This window comes from Bufo bufo, chromosome 8 (genome assembly GCF_905171765.1).
Source record: "Bufo bufo chromosome 8, aBufBuf1.1, whole genome shotgun sequence".
NCBI lineage: Eukaryota > Metazoa > Chordata > Amphibia > Anura > Bufonidae > Bufo > Bufo bufo.
In genome coordinates this window covers 176015761-176036245 of record NC_053396.1, presented here as the reverse complement: position 1 = coordinate 176036245, position 20485 = coordinate 176015761, and the positions used below count along the sequence as shown (strand labels likewise).

Genomic DNA, 20485 nt, shown 5'->3' with positions numbered 1-20485 from the left:
TGAGGGTGTCAATGATGGCCTTCTGGACAGAAGTCAGGTCGGCAGTCTTACCCATGATTGTGGTTTTGAGTAATGAACCAGGCTGGGAGTTTTTAAAAGCCTCAGGAATCTTTTGCAGGTGTTTAGAGTTAATTAGTTGATTCAGATTATTAGGTTAATAGCTCGTTTAGAGAACCTTTTCATGATATGCTAATTTTTTTAGATAGGAATTTGGGGTTTTCATGAGCTGTATGCCAAAATCATCAATATTAAAACAAGAAAACTACTTGAACTACTTCAGTTGTGTGTAATGAATCTAAAATATATGAAAGTCTAATGTTTATTAGTACATTACAGAAAATAATGAACTTTATCACAATATGCTAATTTTTTGAGAAGGACCTGTATATGGCTGCGACTTTTTAACCGAAGAGTAGTCTAATTGCACACATGCCACCTGCGCCCTGACGAATATAAAGACGCTTCAGCTCTATATGCGATATTACAGTGGATGTTCATGTAAAGCTACTACAATACTTCTGATGGGCCTATAATGAAAGAACCCATCCAGTCTTCAACTCAAGCATCTTACATGATGGCTAATTTTTTTAGGAGACTGAACCAGAAAAGACTCAGTTTAATGATTTTCTCATGTACAATTCATTCTAAGATCAAATGACGGAGCGCATGAAAAAGTATGCTGGCAACGTTTACAAAAACGTACGGAAAATACTGTGATACTGCCAACTAGTGGTAGGTGAATTTCATTGGCCAATAATGACAAAGGGGAGGAAGGGAAATGCTGTACTATGTGATGATTAAAAAAAACAAAAAAAAAAACATTATATATAAACTGTAAGAAACAAGACCACACCGGAGAAAAAATATTAATAACTTAAAACAGTCAAACGACAAACAATTGAATGGTGCAGATACTGGCAGGTGGTCGTTGGAGCTGCCCGTACTGTGCTTTACATCTTGAGTGGTTTATGGACTTGTGATGGCAACCCTTGCTTCACCCAAGTCGTCGTCTTCTTCATAGGTCTACAATTTGAATGGGAACCTTTAGGTGGACTAAAGAGTCATGTCCCACCAGCTCTTTCTGCATCTTCTAGAACACAACACACACTATGTGTATTACCGTCATGGCACTTCAGGACAAGTACATCTCAAGGTCTACACGAAGGTAGATGTGATAGATCTTCCAAACCAGCAGGTCAACAAATCGTTCCACAAATCAAGGCACGCTTAGTTTCTCTATTCCATGAGTTCGTAAGTGAAAGTTTAGGTATGACCACTTTGTAAAGCATTTCTTGCACTCAGGACAAGTGAAGAGCTTATCTGTGGAGTGTGTTCTTTGGTGTGTCACCATGTGGGAACTCTGGGTGAAGCGTTTACCACACTTGGGACAAGCAAACGGCTTCTCCCCAGTGTGTGTCCTGTAATGCGTTGCCATATTCGATCTTCGACTAAATCTCTTCCCGCAGTCAGGGCAGGCGTACGGCTTCTCTCCTGTGTGAGTCTTAAGATGCATTCCCAGGTGGGACCTTTTGGCGAATCTCTTGTCGCAGTGGTTGCAAGCATAGGGCTTATCGACTGAAGACGACTGGCCATGTGTCATCTGATGCATAAGAAGATTGTTCATGGTCTCAAACAGTTGATTCTGTTCTTCACAAACACGGACTGGATTATGATCGACGTATGAAGCTTCTTCATCGTACATGTAATTATATTGATTGGTTTCTTCTTTAATTTGGGGATGTTCTGTTGATGTGAAACTGGAGTCACCAACATATCTACTGTAGGCGGTCCAGGCTTGCTCCTCACATTGCTCTGAAGTAGACGTGTATGCAAGACTTTCCATGGCATGCCTGGGTGACGCAATAGGAAAATTTTCTCCACTGTCCTCTAGTTGAGACCCATGAAATGAAGCTGCGTTATGTTTTGCCATGCTACTAGATGATGAAGGCAGGGTGTAGGAGTCTTCTTGCAGGTCATCCTCTGAAAAGAGATCCGCACGTATAAAATATAATCGAAAAATAACACCACATCTTTCTATTTTGAAAAATGTTAATTTGGCCAAGGCCAAGATGAGCAAACTAGATGTTGTCCATGTGTGTCCATAACCCTTCTTGTGATTAACACAGCAGCTCTGAGACCCCGGAGGAAGCTGGTTGTTACCCGCAACACATATGATGCACTGCCTTTTAGCCTCTACTCCCCAATATATGCATTTGGTATAGGATGCGACTGGGGATGAGCAAACTTCACATTTTGAGGTTCAGGTTGGGGTTAATGCTGAATTGCATTATGGATTCTGTTACCACGGACCATAATGTAATTCCATTACTGACTGCTTTTAGAGCCATTCCGTCATAATAGAAGTCTATGACCTGCATAACCGATCCGTCCAGTTTTTGTTATGGTGGATTCCTCTCCTGCATAACGAAAACCGGACGGCTCCGTTATGCTGGCCAGAGACTTCGATTATGACCGAATTCCTCTAAAGGCATTCCGCCATGGAATTGCAATAAGGTCTGTGGTAACGGAATCCAAAATGCAATTCAGCATATACCCCAACCTGAACTTCAAAATATGAAGTTCGCTCATCCCTAGAGGCGACTTTAGAATTTTTTTGCACATTGGATGTTATGCACATTTGCTAGTATATATCCTGGCTTCCTTCTGGGCCTATTCTAGTGCTTTTCCAGGGTTTTGGTTGCTATTTGGGACATGATTTGCATCACACATGGTCATTATTGTAGACCGTGTTTTAAAGTATGGCTTTGATAAAATTATTTATATTTTTAGCGCAACTCCTTTTATACAGCCCAGCTTTTGCTTTTTGTGGTTCCATATATCATACAACAGTATCTAGTATAAAACAGATGCGATATGTACCTTTTTTTTAACAAATGAACGCTATAAGTGATGAATGCCAATGTATGACATCTGTCAAAGGCAGGCATTTAAAGGGGGTTGTGTAATCTCAAACATTGGTGGTATATCAGTAGAACACTGGGTCAGCTATTTCCATCAGCTCCATAGAAGTGAATGGAGCGGTGGCCACGCCTGCGAAGTGCACTACCCATTCATTTCTATGGGACTTCCACAAATAGCCTAACTGCTCTGCATACACAAAGGACAGAATGATAAAAGGTTCTGTCTCATCTTCGACATTGGTGGCATATCACTAAGATATAGGGGTTAAAGGGGTTTTCCAGGGATAGTAAAAAATAAAGCAGTGTCAGAAGTGCAGTGGGGGATCAGTGTAGGCGAGAATAGCTTCTTTGTTACTTTTAAGATTTATTTTAACTTCTCTCTGGAATACCCCTTTAACACCCTAATGACCACCCACTGACTTGATGACAGGCACTGTAGGTCCCCAGGAAAAAAAAAAATTATAATAAAAATATTCGCTTTGTGCAGCAGTTTACATTGACAGAGCTAATCTGGGTATGCTAAGACCCATCAGCTCTGCTATTCCCTGAGAACACACGTCATAAGGGAAATGTATTAACTGATGCAAAGGAAACCTGGCTTAGTTGCCTATAGCAACCAGATTCATCTTTTCATTTTCCAAAGGAAAAGGATCAACGAAGCCAGTTTTCCTTTGCACCAGTTTTGATGAATTTCCCCCATGGTGTTCACATTTAATTTGTAGAGTTTTAGATACATTATTCACATGGGTAATATATGCAATACTGAAGTGAAACATGTTACTAACCTCAATATATCTTAGTAACTTACCTGTGCAGGTAGCCTCTTGGCCAACAGAAGTTTCCCAGGAGTTCAAAACATACGTCTCCTCTACTGCTTGACCAACCGATGGAGAGTCTATACTGAATTCACCTGTACAAGGAGCAACAGAACACTGGTACGAGACATTACTAACAAAAAATTAACATTAAACCCATGAGTATCACTCACCTGCATACACACTGCTTGAAACATCCTCCTGTGCAGTTTCGGCTCCGCTTTGGTCGCCATCTTCTTCCTCAGTGACCAGTACAGCCTTTACATTTCCAATGCACATCTCTGATGTAAAAGAGAAATAAAAATTATATATACCGGTGTATGTATAATATATATATTTTTTAATTTTATTTTTTTCAATCAGCAACAGGCCCTGTTCACATCTGTCAACACTCCTTTTGCGTTTATAGAAAGCTTTAGTACCAGATCTGAAATGCTTACCTGGTTCTTCTGGGACAGGGCTGCTGGATATCGGATTCTCCGTCACCACCTTCTGGTAAAGGTCTCTGTGCTCTTCTATATAGTCCCACTCCTCCATGGTGAAATAGACCGAGACGTCACCAAATTTTATAGGTACCTGAAACCAAGAATCATTACGTTTTTGTAATAAGGACGTCTCTCCCAGTTTGTGTCTGTAGTAGTTATAGAATCAGCTTACCTGGTAGAGGTGAAATGAGCATTAAAGGAATGCAGTTAAGGAACTGGGCATAGTCCAAAACAGCACCAGATAAATATTGCTGTACAGAACCCAAATAATTGTCCATACAACAGCCAGCTACAGAGCGCCACACAGTGTCCAGAGAAATATTGCATTCAGCATCTACATATATACTGCACTGAGCATCTAGATAAATTAGAATTTCTGGCCCACCAGAAAACAAACCTTTGGTGACATCCATTGGTGGTCTACAGTCGTGAAGCTGTTAATACTATCATCCCAAGTGGTCTAGGCCAGTAAAGTACCTCACAGCAGTAATCCTAGTGGTCTAGGACTGCGAAACAGTTAATGTCAGCAATTCTGGTGCTTGTAGGGATATTTCAAACTACTTAACAGCGACAATGGCTACATTTTCTCAATATAGCAAGTGGACTTTACAGGTCAGCATCCCTGGTGGTCAAGGATAGTAAAGCTGCTAATACTAAGGGCTTAAAGGGGTATTCCAGTTGTTTAAAGTTATCAACTATCCACAAGATAAGCAGTGATGGCTAACCTCCAGCACCCCAGCTGTGGTGAAACTACGACTCCCAGCATGCACCATTCATTTCTGTGTTGTTCTGAGAACAGCCAAGCAAGTGTGCATCTTGGGAGTTGTGGTTTTACCACAGCTGGTGTGCCGGAGGTTAGCCATCACAGAGATAGGGGATAACTATTAAAATCGCTGGGCGTCCTACCGCTGGGACTTCCACTGACAAGGAAAACAGGGCCCCGTACCCCCTGCAGCCCCACTGAAATGAACAGATCAGCCACTGAATTCATTTCTATGAGAGTTCTGGAGATAGCCAAGTACAGCACTCACCTACCTCCGGAACTCTCAGACATGCCCAGCCAGCTGCTGTGTTCATTGCAGGGGTACAGGGCCCCCGTTCTCATGATCGGTGGGGGTCTCAGCGGTAGTACCCCCACCAACCTAATAGTTACAGGATAGGGGATAACTTCAAACAACCAGAATACCCCTATAATAGGAAAATCCTTGGTGATCTAGGGCAGTATAAGGGTTAATATCAGAATCCCCGGGAAACAGGGTAATGATCACAAAGGGGTAGAGCGAGTCTCAAAGTTACCATAAAGTGTAGAGGTTTGGGGCATTTCAGGGTTGTCCCAGGGCTTAAAAGTTCTGCATTTTGGTAACAACTATGGAATCCACAGTGGTCCAGGCCACTGAAGAGGTGAGGGCTCATCCAGACGATCAAGCCCCAACTTGTCCATGGACCGGGGAAAATGGACAATTCTTTAAGTGTACCTTTTCACTAGAATGGGCAAGTCCTGCAGGAAAACCGGACCTATACGTCACATGCTGTGATTTTTGCACGTGTGGATTGGCCCATCGGCTATGGTGGGTCTGTGGTTAGTCCAGGTGCTGTCCATTCCACGCTCAGAAAGCACCCGATAGTGAACATTGCCGATCCTGGTGCAGATGAGGAGATTTCAAGCCACTTAAGGCTACTTTCGCACTCGTGTTTTAGCTTTCCGTTTGCGAGATCCGTTCTGGGCTCTCACAAGCGGTCCAAAACGGATCAGTTTGCATTCTGAATGGAAGAGGATCCGCTCAGAATGCACCAGTTCAGTCTCCATTCCGCTTTGGAGACGGACACCAAAACTCTGCTTGCAGCGTTTTGGTGTCCGTCTGATGAAACTGAGCCAAACGGATCCGTCCTGGCACACAATGTAAGTCAATGGGGATGGATCCGTTTTCACTGACACCATAGAAAACGGATCTGTTAAAGATAATAGAAACGGATCCGGTCTGAACGGATGCAGATGGTTGTATTATCTGAACGGATCCGGCTGTGCAGATCCATGACAGAGCCGCACAAAATGCGAGTGTGAAAGTAGCTTAACAGGGACAGTGGCCACATTTTTTCCTAATATACATCCCCCCCCCCCCCCCCCCCCTCTGAGACTTCCCCCACCCTTCTCAGACAGCATCGCACAGTAGTACTGACCTCACCATTGTGTGGACTGCTGGGTCGAGAGGGATTCTTTTTAACCATTACGTATTCCTATAAAATAAGTGGATATGTTTTAGCATCAGTCCAGTAACCAATCTGATTAGTCCTTGACATGCACTCGTTTTCATACATGAGGCGCACACATTGGAATAGGCATTGCAAACCAAAATCTGTGAAAACAGCAGATATCGAAAAGGTCTCCAGTACCATCAGAGATATTACACAGTGTGAGGGGGACGGTCAGCTGTTTGAAGAGAAGACGCGCGCCGTGCTGGCACTGCCTCCTCTTCACGTTTTACCTTCTAGCCGTTGCATCTGCAGCGGTGAGCAGGTGTAATTACACCCCAACCGTCCCATTCATTTCAATGCTACGGATCGCTCCTATACAAGTGTATAGGAACGAGCCATCCCATAGAAATGAATGGGACGGTTTGGGTGTAATTACACCTGCTCACCGCTGCAGATGCAACGGCTAGAAGGTAAACAATGAAGAGGAGGCGGCGCTGGCACGGCGCGCACCTTCTCTTCAAACAGCTGATCGGAGGGGGTGCCGGCTCTCGGACCCCAGCCGATCTGATATTGATGACCTATCCTGAGGCTAGGTCATCAATAAATATAACTTGGACAACCCCTTTAAATCCCAAATTTTGTTGTCAACCAAGGTCCAAATACAAGGTGCAAAACATCTTATAGGATTGTAAGCTCTTGCAGGCAGGGTCTTCTCCCCCTCTGTACCAGTCTGTTACCCTCTGTACCCCCTCTTGATGTACAGCACCATGTAATTAATGGCGCTTTTATATAAATAGTAATAATTAACCCACGGTCACTAAATTCCACCCATCTAATCACTATATGTAGGCAATAAGGTCAGCTTTTCAGTGATGAGTTGAGGGCCTTTCATTACGGTATGGATATGATGTTTCTTAAAGGGGTTGTCAGGAGATGGCCAGGCATGGTGTGCAAAAAAAAAAAAGAAGTAGTAGTCCTGGTTCTTGCGGCATGTCTTTGTCCCTACTGCTTCCAGTATGATATACCACCCGACACCCCCCTGCTCATCACCCCTGCTGGCCTGCAGTGTGGAATAAGTCCCTTTTTCAAAGCAAATGGCACCCTTTCTAGAGGAGGGCAAAGGACTCTGAAGGCATCCACCTGCAAAAGACTCTCCACAGAATTATCTCAATCCTTTACACAAAAGGGGTTATCCGGGCTTTTTAATATTGATGACCTATCCTCAAGATAGGTCATCAATACCAGATCAGCAGGGGTCTGACAGCCGGCACCCACCGCCAATCAGCTGTACAAAGAGATGGCGAGCGCAGTGCGCATGTGCCATCTCGCTTCCTGCCCACTGCTCGTCCCATAGGCATACAGCAGCGGACAGGAAGAGAAGGGAGACGGCACGTGCGCACAGCATTCGCCGTCTCTCCGTAAAGATGATTGGCGGGGGTGCCGATCTGATACTGATGACCTATCCTGAGGATAGGTCATCAATATTAAAAGGCCTGGAGAACCCTTTTAAAGCTCAAGGGAAGCTTAATTGAAAATGCACGTGATTCTTATTACCAATCCATGTGGTATGAATCCGTAATACAGAACCCATAAACTAATGAGACCATACCGTACCTCCAAATTCATAGAGAGGGGCAAAACTAATAAGCCAAAAGGCATCAGAATTCTGGGTCTACTGGGGCAAAAAACGGCTATCCATGCCTTGTTCCTGACTTATTATAGGTTTTAGATACTTTTTGTGCCTTACTAGAAAGTTTTGAAAAGTGTCTAACAAAAAAATAAAATAAAAAGGAAGCAACATGAGGTGTAGTGTAAGGCATTGTTAATTCCAGTATTGAGATTGCACATCAGTATGCATCCGTTCCGAAATCAAAACAAAAAAAAAAATAATAAAAAAAACTGATCCCTCACTAAATACACTGAAAGTCAATGGGTGATGGATCTAGTTTTTTAGGCTCCTAAAAAAATGGATCCGTCACCATTGACCTGCATTGTTTTCAGTGCCGGATCAATTTTTTTTCCGTTTTTTATGACCGGAAACTGAATGCTGCCGAAATGGAAGACATCCTGATGCATCTTGAATGGATGTTTTTCTATTCAGAATGCATTAGGACTAAATGGAAACTTTTTTCCGGTATTGAGATCCTCTGTTGAGATACCGGAAAACAACAACGCAAGTGTGAAACAAGCCTAAGAAGGAGATAACTAATTAAAGGGGTGATCCCATGATTAAAGGACATCTGTCAGCAGATTTGTCCCTATGACACTGGCTGACCTGTTACATGTGCACTTGGCAGCTGAAGACCTCTGTGTTGGACCCATGTTTTATGTGTGTCCACATTTCTGAGAAATATGAGGTTTTAATATATAATATAAGAGTATTCAGATCCAGGTGCTGGTTTGAAAAGTGTGTAATATTATTCATAAGAACAACCCTTTAACATGTCGCACAAGATGCCACTGTACTAAACCCAGCACATCTGCTTCCTGCCTGGTCTAGTTTTTATATGGCCTAAATTTACGACAGTTTTTATTTCATGGATTCTATGGGAGAACGCGGAGCCTGAACGTCAGATTCCATGCGCAGCCAAAAAATGCCCGAGGCTTTGAAGATTCCATGGGCAACCACTAGATTTTCAGTCACACTTTAGCATACAAAGAAAGAGTTTTTTAATTGACAATTTTTTTTGTATACTAACAACCCTGCAAGGCAGCGCTCACACGTCTGTCATTTTATATTATTGCGTATTACAGGAGCCCACCGGGGTCCATTTGAGGGCATTATAACGGCACTCACCTCTCCGGTCAGCAAGGAGATGATTTCCATGGCTAGCTTTAACAGTCTTTTATTCATTACCTTCTCGCTCTTGTTTTCAACAAAATCTAAAGAAAATTATAGATAAAGAATATTTTAAACTTTTTTTTGGGGGGTGAATAAGACTACTGTGCCCCCCCCCCCATCCTCCTTACCACCATGCAGGTCTGTGCCAATCGATTTGTCCACCATAAGTTTAGTGGTCAGTGTCAAATCCTGTATCATATCCCCGGGTTCAGAGATTTCTGGGCTTCCCTGGATCAGACCTTTGAGGGTTGGTCCCATCTGTGGGGGAAATGCTAGTGGATAAGACCGGGGAAGGGAAGAGCTCCCGTTTTCTACTTGGGCTTTTGTGCAGGATGGAGTCTTGGAGACGTCTTGTACCTCTGAGATGTTCGGCACATCTCGAAAAACCATAGGGACGGCGTCCGGTTTCAGAATCATTTTTGTGCCGCTGAACATGTAATTTTTTGGCGAGAAATGTTTTGAACAGATCTGATAAGCTCCAGGTCTTTTGGTCTGGAGAACATCCTGTGCCAAGGCATCTACGTCAATGGACGTGTTACCAGTCTGCTGGAGCCATAGCTTAATCCAGTGGATGGAGCTGGGGAAGCCGTGAAAGGTGGCGTCGCAGTCATGCGAAGAATCACTCTGACAGTTTTTCACGATGCACTTTGTCATGGTGTTTTCCCTGGAGAGAAGGTCAGAACCATAAAGATCAAATAGTTAACGAAGTATGTGCAATAAGGGCAAGGAAACTGCTGTACTGATGGGCGTGCAAGAGAGATCATTATCCTAGGTGAAAGGGTAGAGCACCACACTCGTATTCTGATCCTGTAGTCACAACCTTCACCACTAGGAGAACAGGTATATGAACACCACTTTCCACCCCCAAGCAAAGGCAAAATCCGCCGCTTAGGCCTCTTGCACACGAACGTGTGCGCCCCATGGCAGTGCTGCAGGCCTTAATGAACAAACACCAACCGTGGGGCAGCCGCAGCGGATCGCGGACCCATTCACTTTAACGGGTCCTTGATCCGCAAAAAAAAAAATAGGACATGTTCTATCTTTTTGCAGAACGGAAGTACCAGGGCTGTGGAGTCAGTAGATAAATGCTCTGACTCCTCAGTTTTTGGTACCTCCGACTCCTCTGTATTTAAGTATGCGAATGTATTTTATACATTCTTTGAAGGAAAGAAAGGCAACATACATGTCATTACGACAGAACTACTTGCTAAGAAGCCAACAGTCTACTGTATTAAACAGTTTAAGCAAAAGACAAACACAATGAAAACAACTAAGTTTTTTTTTTTTTGTTTGTTTTTTGTTTTTATCAAGTGGCTGGATAGTAGCAGCAGGCATAAACATCAGGAACAGGAACTTTACCAGTTCAGAAATGGTGCTGCTGCTGCCTTCTCCTTTGTGTGCTGATCTTCTGCTGAAGATAGGGCAGTGGGGGGATCCAGGAAGGGGCATTTATTTTTAAAACATGATTTCCCTAGTAGAATCCCATTGTCATGTTTAAAGTTTAAGCTAACAATCTGAGTTTACAAGTTTTTATAGCCTTAGCTGAATGACAGAAGTTTTTCAAATGGTTTACAGCTTCAGTCTTGAACTATTGACTATCCATTCCCGTCACTTATACAAGTGTCTCTAGTCCTGCAAAAAACATATTGACTTAATCAGTTATCAATGACAGGCTAGGTTAACTATGGGCGTTGCGTTCCCTGTAACAGCGGAACACAACACAATACAATGGAAAGTATAAGTATTGCCGCTCCTTAACTGTGCGTTGCGTACCATATAGTGAAGCATATGAAAATGACTTACGGGTAATTGTATTTTCCTGAACCCACGCCAGCACCACAAGAGGATGGATCTGTCCCCCAAAGCCAGGAAACCTTTTCTCGTTTACTTTTACTTTTTTTTTGTTTTTTTGCGACACCCGAAAACTACCAGCCAAGAAGGGAGGGAAAATATAAGGGTGCTGTCGTGGGTTCAGGAAAATACAATTACCCGTAAGTAATTTTCATTTTACCCCTCACCCATGACAGCACCACGAGAGAGAGAGAGCCAAGGAAAACTCTAGGGTGGGATGACAGCAGAAAGCACCGAAGCTCCAAAGAATAAATCAGAAGGAGAGTTCAATTGTAACCGGTAGTGGTTAAAGAAGGTAGAAGGAGAAGACCAAACTGCCGCTTTACAGATGTCCTCGATAGAGACCACAGCTCTTTCAGCCCATGACGTAGCTACCGCCCTTGTGGAGTGTGCACGCAGACCCTCAGGAGGTTCTTTCCCCAAGGAAGAGTATGCCAGAGTAATTGCTGACTTGATCCATCTTGCCAGAGTCTTCTTTGATGCCTGGTGTCCTTTGTTTTTTCCCTGAAAAAGAACAAAAAGCAAGGAAGATTTCCTCCATTCCCTAGTCTCATTCAGGTACTGAATGAGACATCTTCTGACATCCAGGCAATGAAAAACTTCCTCCCTGTCTGAAGCTGGATTGTCATAAAAGGAAGGAAGAATAATTTATTGTGATCTATGGAATTTAGTAGCTACTTTAGGTAAGAAAGCCGGGTCAGGTTTTAAAATGACTCTGTCCTGAAGGATAGTTGTGTACGGGGGATTTATGGAAATTGCCTGGATCTCCGAGACTCTACGTGCAGAAGTCAAGGCCACTAATAAACATAGCTTTAGAGAAATACATTTTATATTAATCTGATGGATTACCTGGTCTTCCCTCATTTTCCTCAACACACGGGGAATCAAAGGGAAAGGAGGGAAGGCATAGGCCAGAGGAAAATCCCACCTGTGGAGGAAAGCATCCAGCCCACAGGGGGGATCCCTCTGGAGACAGGGGGAAAAAAAACTCTCCACTTTTTTGTTCTGAGCCGTGGTAAACAGGTCTATATGCGGGAGACCCCAGCTTTTAGAGATCTGGGTGAACACGTTCTGGTCCAGACACAAATCTCCCTGGGAAATCTGATGGCGACTCAGTCCGCCTGAATATTTTCCTTCCCCCTGATGTGGACTGTTGAGATAGACCTGCATTTGCCCTCTACCATCTGGAGTATGTAACTTAGAACTAGCATTAGGTCCTGACACCTGGTCCCCCCCTGCTTGTTTATGTAGGAAACAACTGTTGTATTGTCGGACATAATTCTTAGATCCTTGCCTACACATAGTGGAAGAGCCTCCCGAATTGCTTCCTTCACCGCCATGAGCTCCATGTTGGAGGAAGCCTTTATTAAAGGGAACCTGTCACCAGGATTTTGTGTATAGAGCTGAGGACATGGGTTGCTAGATGGCCGCTAGCACATCCGCAATACCCAGTCCCCATAGCTCTGTGTGCTTTTATTGTGGGGAAAAAAAACGATTTTATACATATGCAAATTAACCTGAGATGAGTCATGGACAGGACTCATCTCAGGTTAATTTGCATATGTATCAAATCGTTTTTTGCCCACAATAAAAGCACACAGAGCTATGGGGACTGGGTATTGCGGATGTGCTAGCAGCCATCTAGCAACCTATGTCATCAGCTCTATACACAAAATCCCGGTGACAGGTTCCCTTTAAGCTTCGCTTCCAACTTCCCTGAAAGGTTAACTTCTGAATGTGGGCCCCCCAGCCCCACGGACCTGCGTCTGTTGTCAGACAATCTTGTTCTTTAGCCAAGGAAGACCTTGATTTAAATTGTCTGTCCTCAACCACCACCTTAGGTTGAGTAAGGTCTGGGAGGATATTGTGAATTTCATATCTAGAGGCAAACTCTCTTTCTGCCAAGTCTCTAGAATTTCCCAGTGCAGATCTCTTGTATGGAACTGTGCCCAAGTGACAGCTGGGATGCAGGAAGTCAAGCTCCCAAAGAAAGATCGACATACCTTTTCTTAGAGTGATCCGGGGATGATCTATTAAGTTTTGAATTTTCTGTCGTATACCGGCTATCTTCTCTTCTGTCAAAAAACACTTCTGGAGTCCGGAGTCCAAGATAAGGCCCAGGAACTGTTGACGTTGAATAGGTCTTGTCTTTGACTTCCTGTCGTTGAGAATCCAACCCAGCTTCCTCAAGATGCGGATTACTTCCAAGACTGCCAACTCGCAGGCTCTCCCTGTTTCTGCCACAATCAAAAAGTCGTCAAGATAAGGTATAAATAATATGTCCTTTTCCCGGATGTGAGCTGGCATTTCTGCTATCACTTTGTAAAGACCCTGGGGGACATTGCTAAACCAAATGGGAGTGCCTGGAACTGCCAGTGTTTTAATACCCCTTCCATCTAAACTACAAATCTCAGGTATTTCTGATAGTCCTGATAAATCGGAACATAGAGATAGGCGTCCAAGTCCAGAACAGCCATGACGCATCCTGGGAAGAGTAGATAGTCTCCATTCTTTTTTTTTTTGTAAATTCTTTATTTAAGATTTTTCAATTTTTAACAACCCAAAGCATGGTGGACAATGGGACTGATAATGAATACAACTCATTAATAAAGCATGAGTACAGTAAATGACAAATGATAAGTCAAAAAAAAATATTATAAAACCCTACTCGGGAATACCACAATATCATGTGGAACAATAAAAAGCAAATTGAATCCGAAAACACTGTCGCGAAATAAAGTAGACAAGGAAAGGGGGGGACAGGGAAGGAAAGAACAAGGGTGGAGGGAAGGGAAAAGGGAAGGGGGACATCATACCCAAACCTGCAGATAGTCTCCATTCTGAACTTTTTCTCTAGGAGAAAATGGTTCAGTTTCTTTAAATTGATTATGGTTCTGTAAGAACCATCGGGCGTTTTTACCAAAAATAGAGAGGAATAAAACCCTTCTTCTTGATGCTTCAGGACTGCCACTAGGACCTTCTTTTCTACTAATGACTGCACTTCTGACGCGATTGCCCCTCCATCTTTTTGCGCTGCTTCCGCAATCACGAACCTTGAAGGAGGACTTAAACGAAATTCCAGCTTTAACCCCTCTCTTAATGTGTCCAGAATCCAAGTGCTGCTGGAAATCTGGGTCCATGCAGGCAGAAAGTGTTTCTAACCTCCCCCCTACATGGTCCCTGGCGTCATTGCTGTTCAGACTCTCTCTCCTCTGGTCTGTTTGTTGAAGAAATAACCTCTTTCCCCTTCTCTTCGGGATCTTGGTTTTTAAGACTTATCTTCCTTTGTATTTTCTCTGTTACTCCGAAAGGAACGGAAGGTGCAAAAGGATCAGTTGAACCTTTCCCTGGAAAAAAAAAGCGCCCTGTATAGGAAATTTTTTCTTCTTGTCAGCAGCCTTATCTAGCAGGTCATCCAGAGCTGATCTGAATAGATACTCTCCCTCACAAGGTACTGCACATAGACTAAGTCACCCTTCCAATTTTTCTGCCCTAGGGCCCTGCGAACGGAGTTAGCTAGTTCTCTTGCGTGGGTGGACAATCTAATAGCGTCCGCAGATGCATCCGCTAAAAAATCTACCGCCTTTTTAATAGTAGGAAGACTAGCTAAAAGGTCCTCTCTAGGGCTCTTGTTCTTTATTTGTTCCTCTAGGTCTGACAAATAAGTGATCTGGCAGTACAGGTTGAAGCGATGGAAGGTCTGAAGGAAGACGTTGAGGCTTCCCAAGCTCCTTTCAGAAACCCCTCAGCTTTTTTATCTAAGGGATCTTTTAAGGACCCCATGTCTTCGAATGGAAGAGCCTATTTTTTTAGCTTCCTTAGAAATGGCAACGTCAACCTTTGGCGCTTTATTCCAGATAGCGGGCTACGTCCTCAGAAAAGGGATATTTCCTCTTAAAAATTTTTGAAATAAAGACTCTTGTTTGGTTTACACCATTCTTCATTAATTAAGGCTGATACATTTTTATACAAAGGGAAAGACCTAGACTGTTTTGTCTGCAGCCCCCCCAAACATAATGTCTTGCACCGACCTAGCCTCTTTAACGTCTTCTATATACATGGTTGCTTTGATCGTTTTCAAGAGTTTATCCACATCCTCCACGAGAAAGAAAGCTCTTTTAATTTCATTATTATCGGAATCCGAGGAGAGGGACGAAGCGTCCGAGTCCAAACCAAAAGACTGGACCTCCTCCCCCTCATCAGACTCTGAAGAAACCGCCTTAGACTCCTTTTCCTTTGATTTAGCCTCTCTGGAACTATCAGGCTTTTTGGAGGATAAAGAAGCGTTAATCTAAGCTCTTACGAAATTCTGTAGACAACTCTAAAAAGATGGAGTCTCCTCAGCCACTGTTTTATCTATACATTGCTGGCATAACCTCTTGCTATATTCAGAAGCCAGAGAACATTTGCATAAGGCACATTTTTTTGTGACTTCTCTTAGAAACCGCCTTTTTTAGGTTTTTCCGAGGTCGGGTTGGCCGCCGGGTCCTCCATAGTTTCTTTTCTTTCCTCCTCCATACTGCAGCTCTCGATCTCAGACACTGTCCCTGTAATTGCGACCGCCGGCAGTTATTTCCGGGTTCCAGTGGCGCTTTAAACTACACACCCCCTGCACGTGATCCGATCCATGCCTCACTTTGAACCCGGAAGTGGCGGTCACGGGAGCGGAGCCAAGACTCCCCCCTGGCCGGATCTTCTGCCTCTGCGCCGACGGATGCTTACTGGTGCTTGTTATCGCACCGAAGCATCATGCCCCTCCAGCGCTCAGGAACGCAGAGCTATCACGCCTCTGCTTGCCTCCCTGCGCACAGCGTGCCGCATAAGACGGGGGCTGCAGGTAACAGGGCAGCCTAGGGGGAAGAGGACGAACCACAGGCTTCCCCTCAAAGACAGGAAACCATACTGAGGGCAGAGAGGAGTCTCCGCCTTTTTGTGCCGCAGGTTTCCTGTCATTGGGGGGGGCGGATCCATCCTCTTGTGGTGCTGTTGTGGGTGAGGGGTAAAAGCATGCTTCTTCACGGTCACTTAACGTGTTCGTTTTGCGGTAACGTGACGCACTGCATGCATTGGTCTTTATTCTTACAGTAGAGAAGTAATTAATTATAACTTTTTGTGAATTGGGACATTTAAACTAGCATTTTTTTTTATTCCAATTTAAATTTAGTAGGAGTCTGAGTCGGTTCATTTTTTGCCGACTCCAGGTACTCAAAATTGCCTCCGACTCAGACTCCTCGACTCCGACTCCACAGCCCTGGGAAGTACGGGACGAAACCCCACGGAAGCAATCTGTAGTGCTTCCGTAGGGTTTCGTTCCATGCTTGCTTTCCGCATCTCTAGATTTGCAGACCCATTCAAGTGAATAGGTCCGCATTCGTGATGCAGAAGGCCCACGGATCGGCGCCCGTGTATTGCGGATCCGCGAATGTGGTCCGCAATACGGCCACGGAGCGCACACGTTCGTGTGAAAAAGGCCTTACTGTGAGGCAGAAACCTCTGCAGCTTGACTATGAATGCCACGGACCTGCTAGTCTCACTGTATGACGCCAAACCGTGTGTGGACAGCCACTGTCAGGACACCACCATGCCAAGAAAGGACATGTCCTTGCTTGGCACGGTCGCAACTATAAACCGGGCTGCATTAACCCTTTGAGGACATGGCGATTTTCCATTTTGGCATTTCCGTCTTTTACTCCAGGCCTTTCAGAAGCCATAACGTTTTTTATTTTTCCATTCACCTAGCCGCATGAGGGCTTTTTTTTTTTCATTGATACCATGCCATTTCGGAGTGTATATACCCATCTCATCACTTTACGTTAAATTTTTTTGGGGAGGTGAAGAGACGAAAAAACTGTGAACCGGCCATTCAAAAAAAATTTCTGTTACGTTTATCATTTTGAATAAATATTTTAATAGTACAGGTGTTTTCCAATGTGGTGATGCCTATGATTAGCACTGCGGTCTATGAGAAGTTTGCCATGTTCCTATGGAGCCCTGCCACAGCTGTGCCAGCCTCAGATCCTTCTTGGAGGGACTGAGGCTGCCATAGGGAATGAATGGTTCTTACGATCACTGCTATGGGGAGCCGCTTCCATGTTTTCAGTGCTCAGATGTCATGTCACATTTGACCATGGCATCTGAGGGGTTAAATTACTGTGATCAGCGTCCTTGCCAATCGCAGGTGTCTGCTGTGTGAAACAGCAGGCACCCAGCGGCTATGGCGTCATCGCCGATCACAGACATCAATTCTGGGTGTCTGCTGTGTGAAAGCGGAGCAATCCGCGCCAAAAGGCCGCCAATAGTAGTACTTAATATGCCTTTGTTTTCGATGGGAGATTAAGCTGTGCTTAACCTCTTGATGACCTCTGCTGTACCCGATCTCTTTAAAGATGGCGCCTGCTCCACTCCAGAAGGAGAGTTTTTTTTCTCCCCTCTGCTGCGATTCGCCAGCTCACAGCCAGAGAGAAGGAGACGCCCCTTGAGAAACACGGCCGTCTGCTCCTCCCTGTACCGATGGTATAGATTTATATACCAAGCAGGAAGCCAGAACAGAGGGCACAGCGGGCAAAGAGAGAAGCACATAGAAAAAATAATAAGTGTTATCACATGCCATCAGTATGCCCTACCCTGCCAGCTATTTACATGGCAATGTCAGGACCAGTGAAAGGTCCTCTTTAAGACATGCTTGCCAACTGTCCCAGAACATCCCAGAACAAAGGGAGACTTCCTTGACCCCAGGAGGAGTTGGCAAATCTCACGCACAGCTCATGGAAGGTTGTAGCAGCCGTTCCTCTATCTCGATGTGGTACCAGGATGGTGTATCATTAGATGGTGCTCATACATACTCTGAGGAGGGGGGGGGGGGGGCGTGACGCAGAATGAAATGGACTGTGATATACCACAAAAAGGAGAGGGGCATTTTGAGGAGAGCGCAGAGACTCTGAAAACGGGCCATGTCCATTGCTGATGGGCAGGCTTTAGCGCTGCCCTAGCTGTTTTACTGGCTAGAGCCCATCAGTGCCAGTGACGTCACCGGGCTCCCTGAGCAGCCGGAAGAAGAGGCTTTAGCGCCCCTGCAAGGGACCTGGTACATCACTGAGTCTAAGAAAAGTTCACTTCCAGCGAAGAATTTCCTATAAGAAAACGGGGCTCGAGAAACCTGTGGAAAAGGTTGGACATGGATGTATGTTATAGGTTTGTGTGTCTTGTACTAATGGAACAAAATCCTCAATCTCGGACAACCCCTTTAAGACTGGTGTACAAAACACTGGTCTTAAAGGGGTTTTTCTCTGGATAGGTCATCAGTATCTGACCGTGGGGGTCCAACACCCGGGAGCACTGCCGATCAGCTGTTTGAAAAGGCAGCAGCGCTCACAGATCTGCAAAATACAGTCCGCAAAGCGCAAATCTGCAAACTACAGCCGTGTTCTGTGTGCACCCTGCACTTTTCGCTTGTCCGATTGTAACAATCCCTATTCTTGTCGGCAAAACGGACATGTTCTGTCTTATTCACCTATTAAAACGAATGGGTCCGCGTCCGATCCGCAAAAAAGGCGGCGCGGACACAAACTGAAGATTTGGTGTTGTTAGTCTCCATATTCACATGTCAGAAAGGCCAACTTAGATAAAATCCTATTACGTCTATGAACACCGTCACAACTAATACCGAATACTACACAACCAGGGTATGATCTAAATATAAGCGCACTCAGACCCAGCGCTAGGGGCATATGCTGTGTGCCCTACTGTTATATACCAAGTGACATGTATGCAGCAACCTCCCAATGCTATAATGTCAGGGGCAGTATATAGATATATATATAATCCCTCTGATATTGGTTCAGCCCTGCCTGTGACTTCTGCTGGGCTGCGGGCCTGTCACACGGCGGCAAGAGCACCACACCACTGCAGGGTGGACGCTGCACCTCGCCGTCATGTGCTCCTGTGACAACATTCCCCCACAACACACAAATTCGTACCCTACCTTATTGTAATCAAGGACTCAGCCTGTGCTGGTGGGCGGAGGGATCCCTGCTGGTGGGCGGAGGGATATAATCATCTTTGCGCGTTGATTGGCTGACCCGCAGTCTACGGCACAGGGTAGGAACAGGGACTTCTGGGAGATGTAGTTTACTTTGTGGTTAATCTATCTAGGAGCGGGCGGCAGTAGGACTACAGTGCCCACAATGCCAGCGTGCTGGTGGCAAAGCTTACCAGTTCTACCAATGAGGCTTTTGCTTTGCTGTATACTTCCTGTGATGATGCAGCTTGTGCTTATTTAATACAGATGTTGCATCTTCGTTTGTAATGTGGCAAAGCCGCTGCTGCTCCATCGTGACTCTTGTGAAATGGTTGGCAGCTAGCAGGAGGCCCTGGGACTTTTACTGTGAAATTGGATTGGGAGATTTATCAAACCTGGTGTAACGTAGAATTGGCTTAGTTGCCCATAGCAACCAATCAGCTTCCACCTTTCATTTTTCAGAGTTCATTTGGAAAATGGAAGGTGGTATCTGATTGGTTGCTATGGGCAACTAAGCCAGTTCTACTTCATACCAGTTTGAAATAAAATCCCCCCTATATATAGATAGATATATAACATGTTAGTCTCATATTCCAATTGAAGGAGTTGCCAGCCTTAGGGTATGACCACATGGTGCCGTCGTGTGGCGCTTGTGATGCTGTGCGGCCATTAAAGTTCTTATCCAACCCTTATAATGCCCCCGAAATGCCCGGGCCCCTCATACTGGTTATACTTACCCTGCTCCCCAGCACCCGCTTTGCTTCTAATGTCCGCACGTCCGCCGCTGCATCTCCTTGTCGCACTAATCAATTCATCTGGCAATGTAAGGAAGGGGGGGGGGGGGGTCAGCCAATAGCAGGCCGCAATGGGAACGTGCTTCCCTAGCGTTACTTGCAATGTTAGGGAGGCTCGTTTCCATCGCAGCCTGCTTTTAGATGACACCCCTTCCCCGTTGCCGGATGTTTTGATCCGCGCAACAGGGAGACGCAGCGGCGGCCGTGCGGGCATCAAAAGCGGCACAGGTGCTAGGGAGCAGGGTAAGTATGAGGTGCCAGGGCATTTTGGGGGGCATTATAATGATGTAGAACGACTAAACAGTGCAGTCTCATTAGTCAGAGCTCTCTGCGGCCCCATGCGGTACTTAATTGCATGGCAAGTGCAACACAACTGCACTCTGTGGCCGTACCTTTGAAGGGGTTTTCCCAGGAAAAATGTTCTAATAAGTAAAGGCCCCAAACCTGCATCATCTCTCAAAAGATTAATACTTGCTTGCTCCACGGTCCTGCGTGCTGGGCCCGTTCCTTCATGTGCTGGTCCCCGCCTTCTAATGGCCGGGGCATGGACACCGGCACCGCTACAGC

General features: G+C 45.0%; 1 protein-coding gene across 1 annotated transcript; it reads right to left on the bottom strand.

Moving 5' to 3' along the window:
* Window positions 1-388: 388 nt before the first annotated feature.
* LOC120977677 (zinc finger protein 436-like) lies at window positions 389-19134 on the bottom strand. Its single transcript, XM_040405712.1, has 8 exons — window positions 19089-19134; window positions 9385-9920; window positions 9212-9297; window positions 6400-6456; window positions 4177-4312; window positions 3910-4017; window positions 3730-3831; window positions 389-1980 (listed from the first exon to the last, which is right to left on the bottom strand). Exons 2-8 carry the CDS (start codon window positions 9908-9910, stop codon window positions 1217-1219), a joined length of 1779 nt encoding a protein of 592 aa, XP_040261646.1. The 5' UTR covers window positions 9911-9920; window positions 19089-19134; the 3' UTR covers window positions 389-1216.
* Between the last annotated feature and the right edge of the window lie 1351 nt (window positions 19135-20485).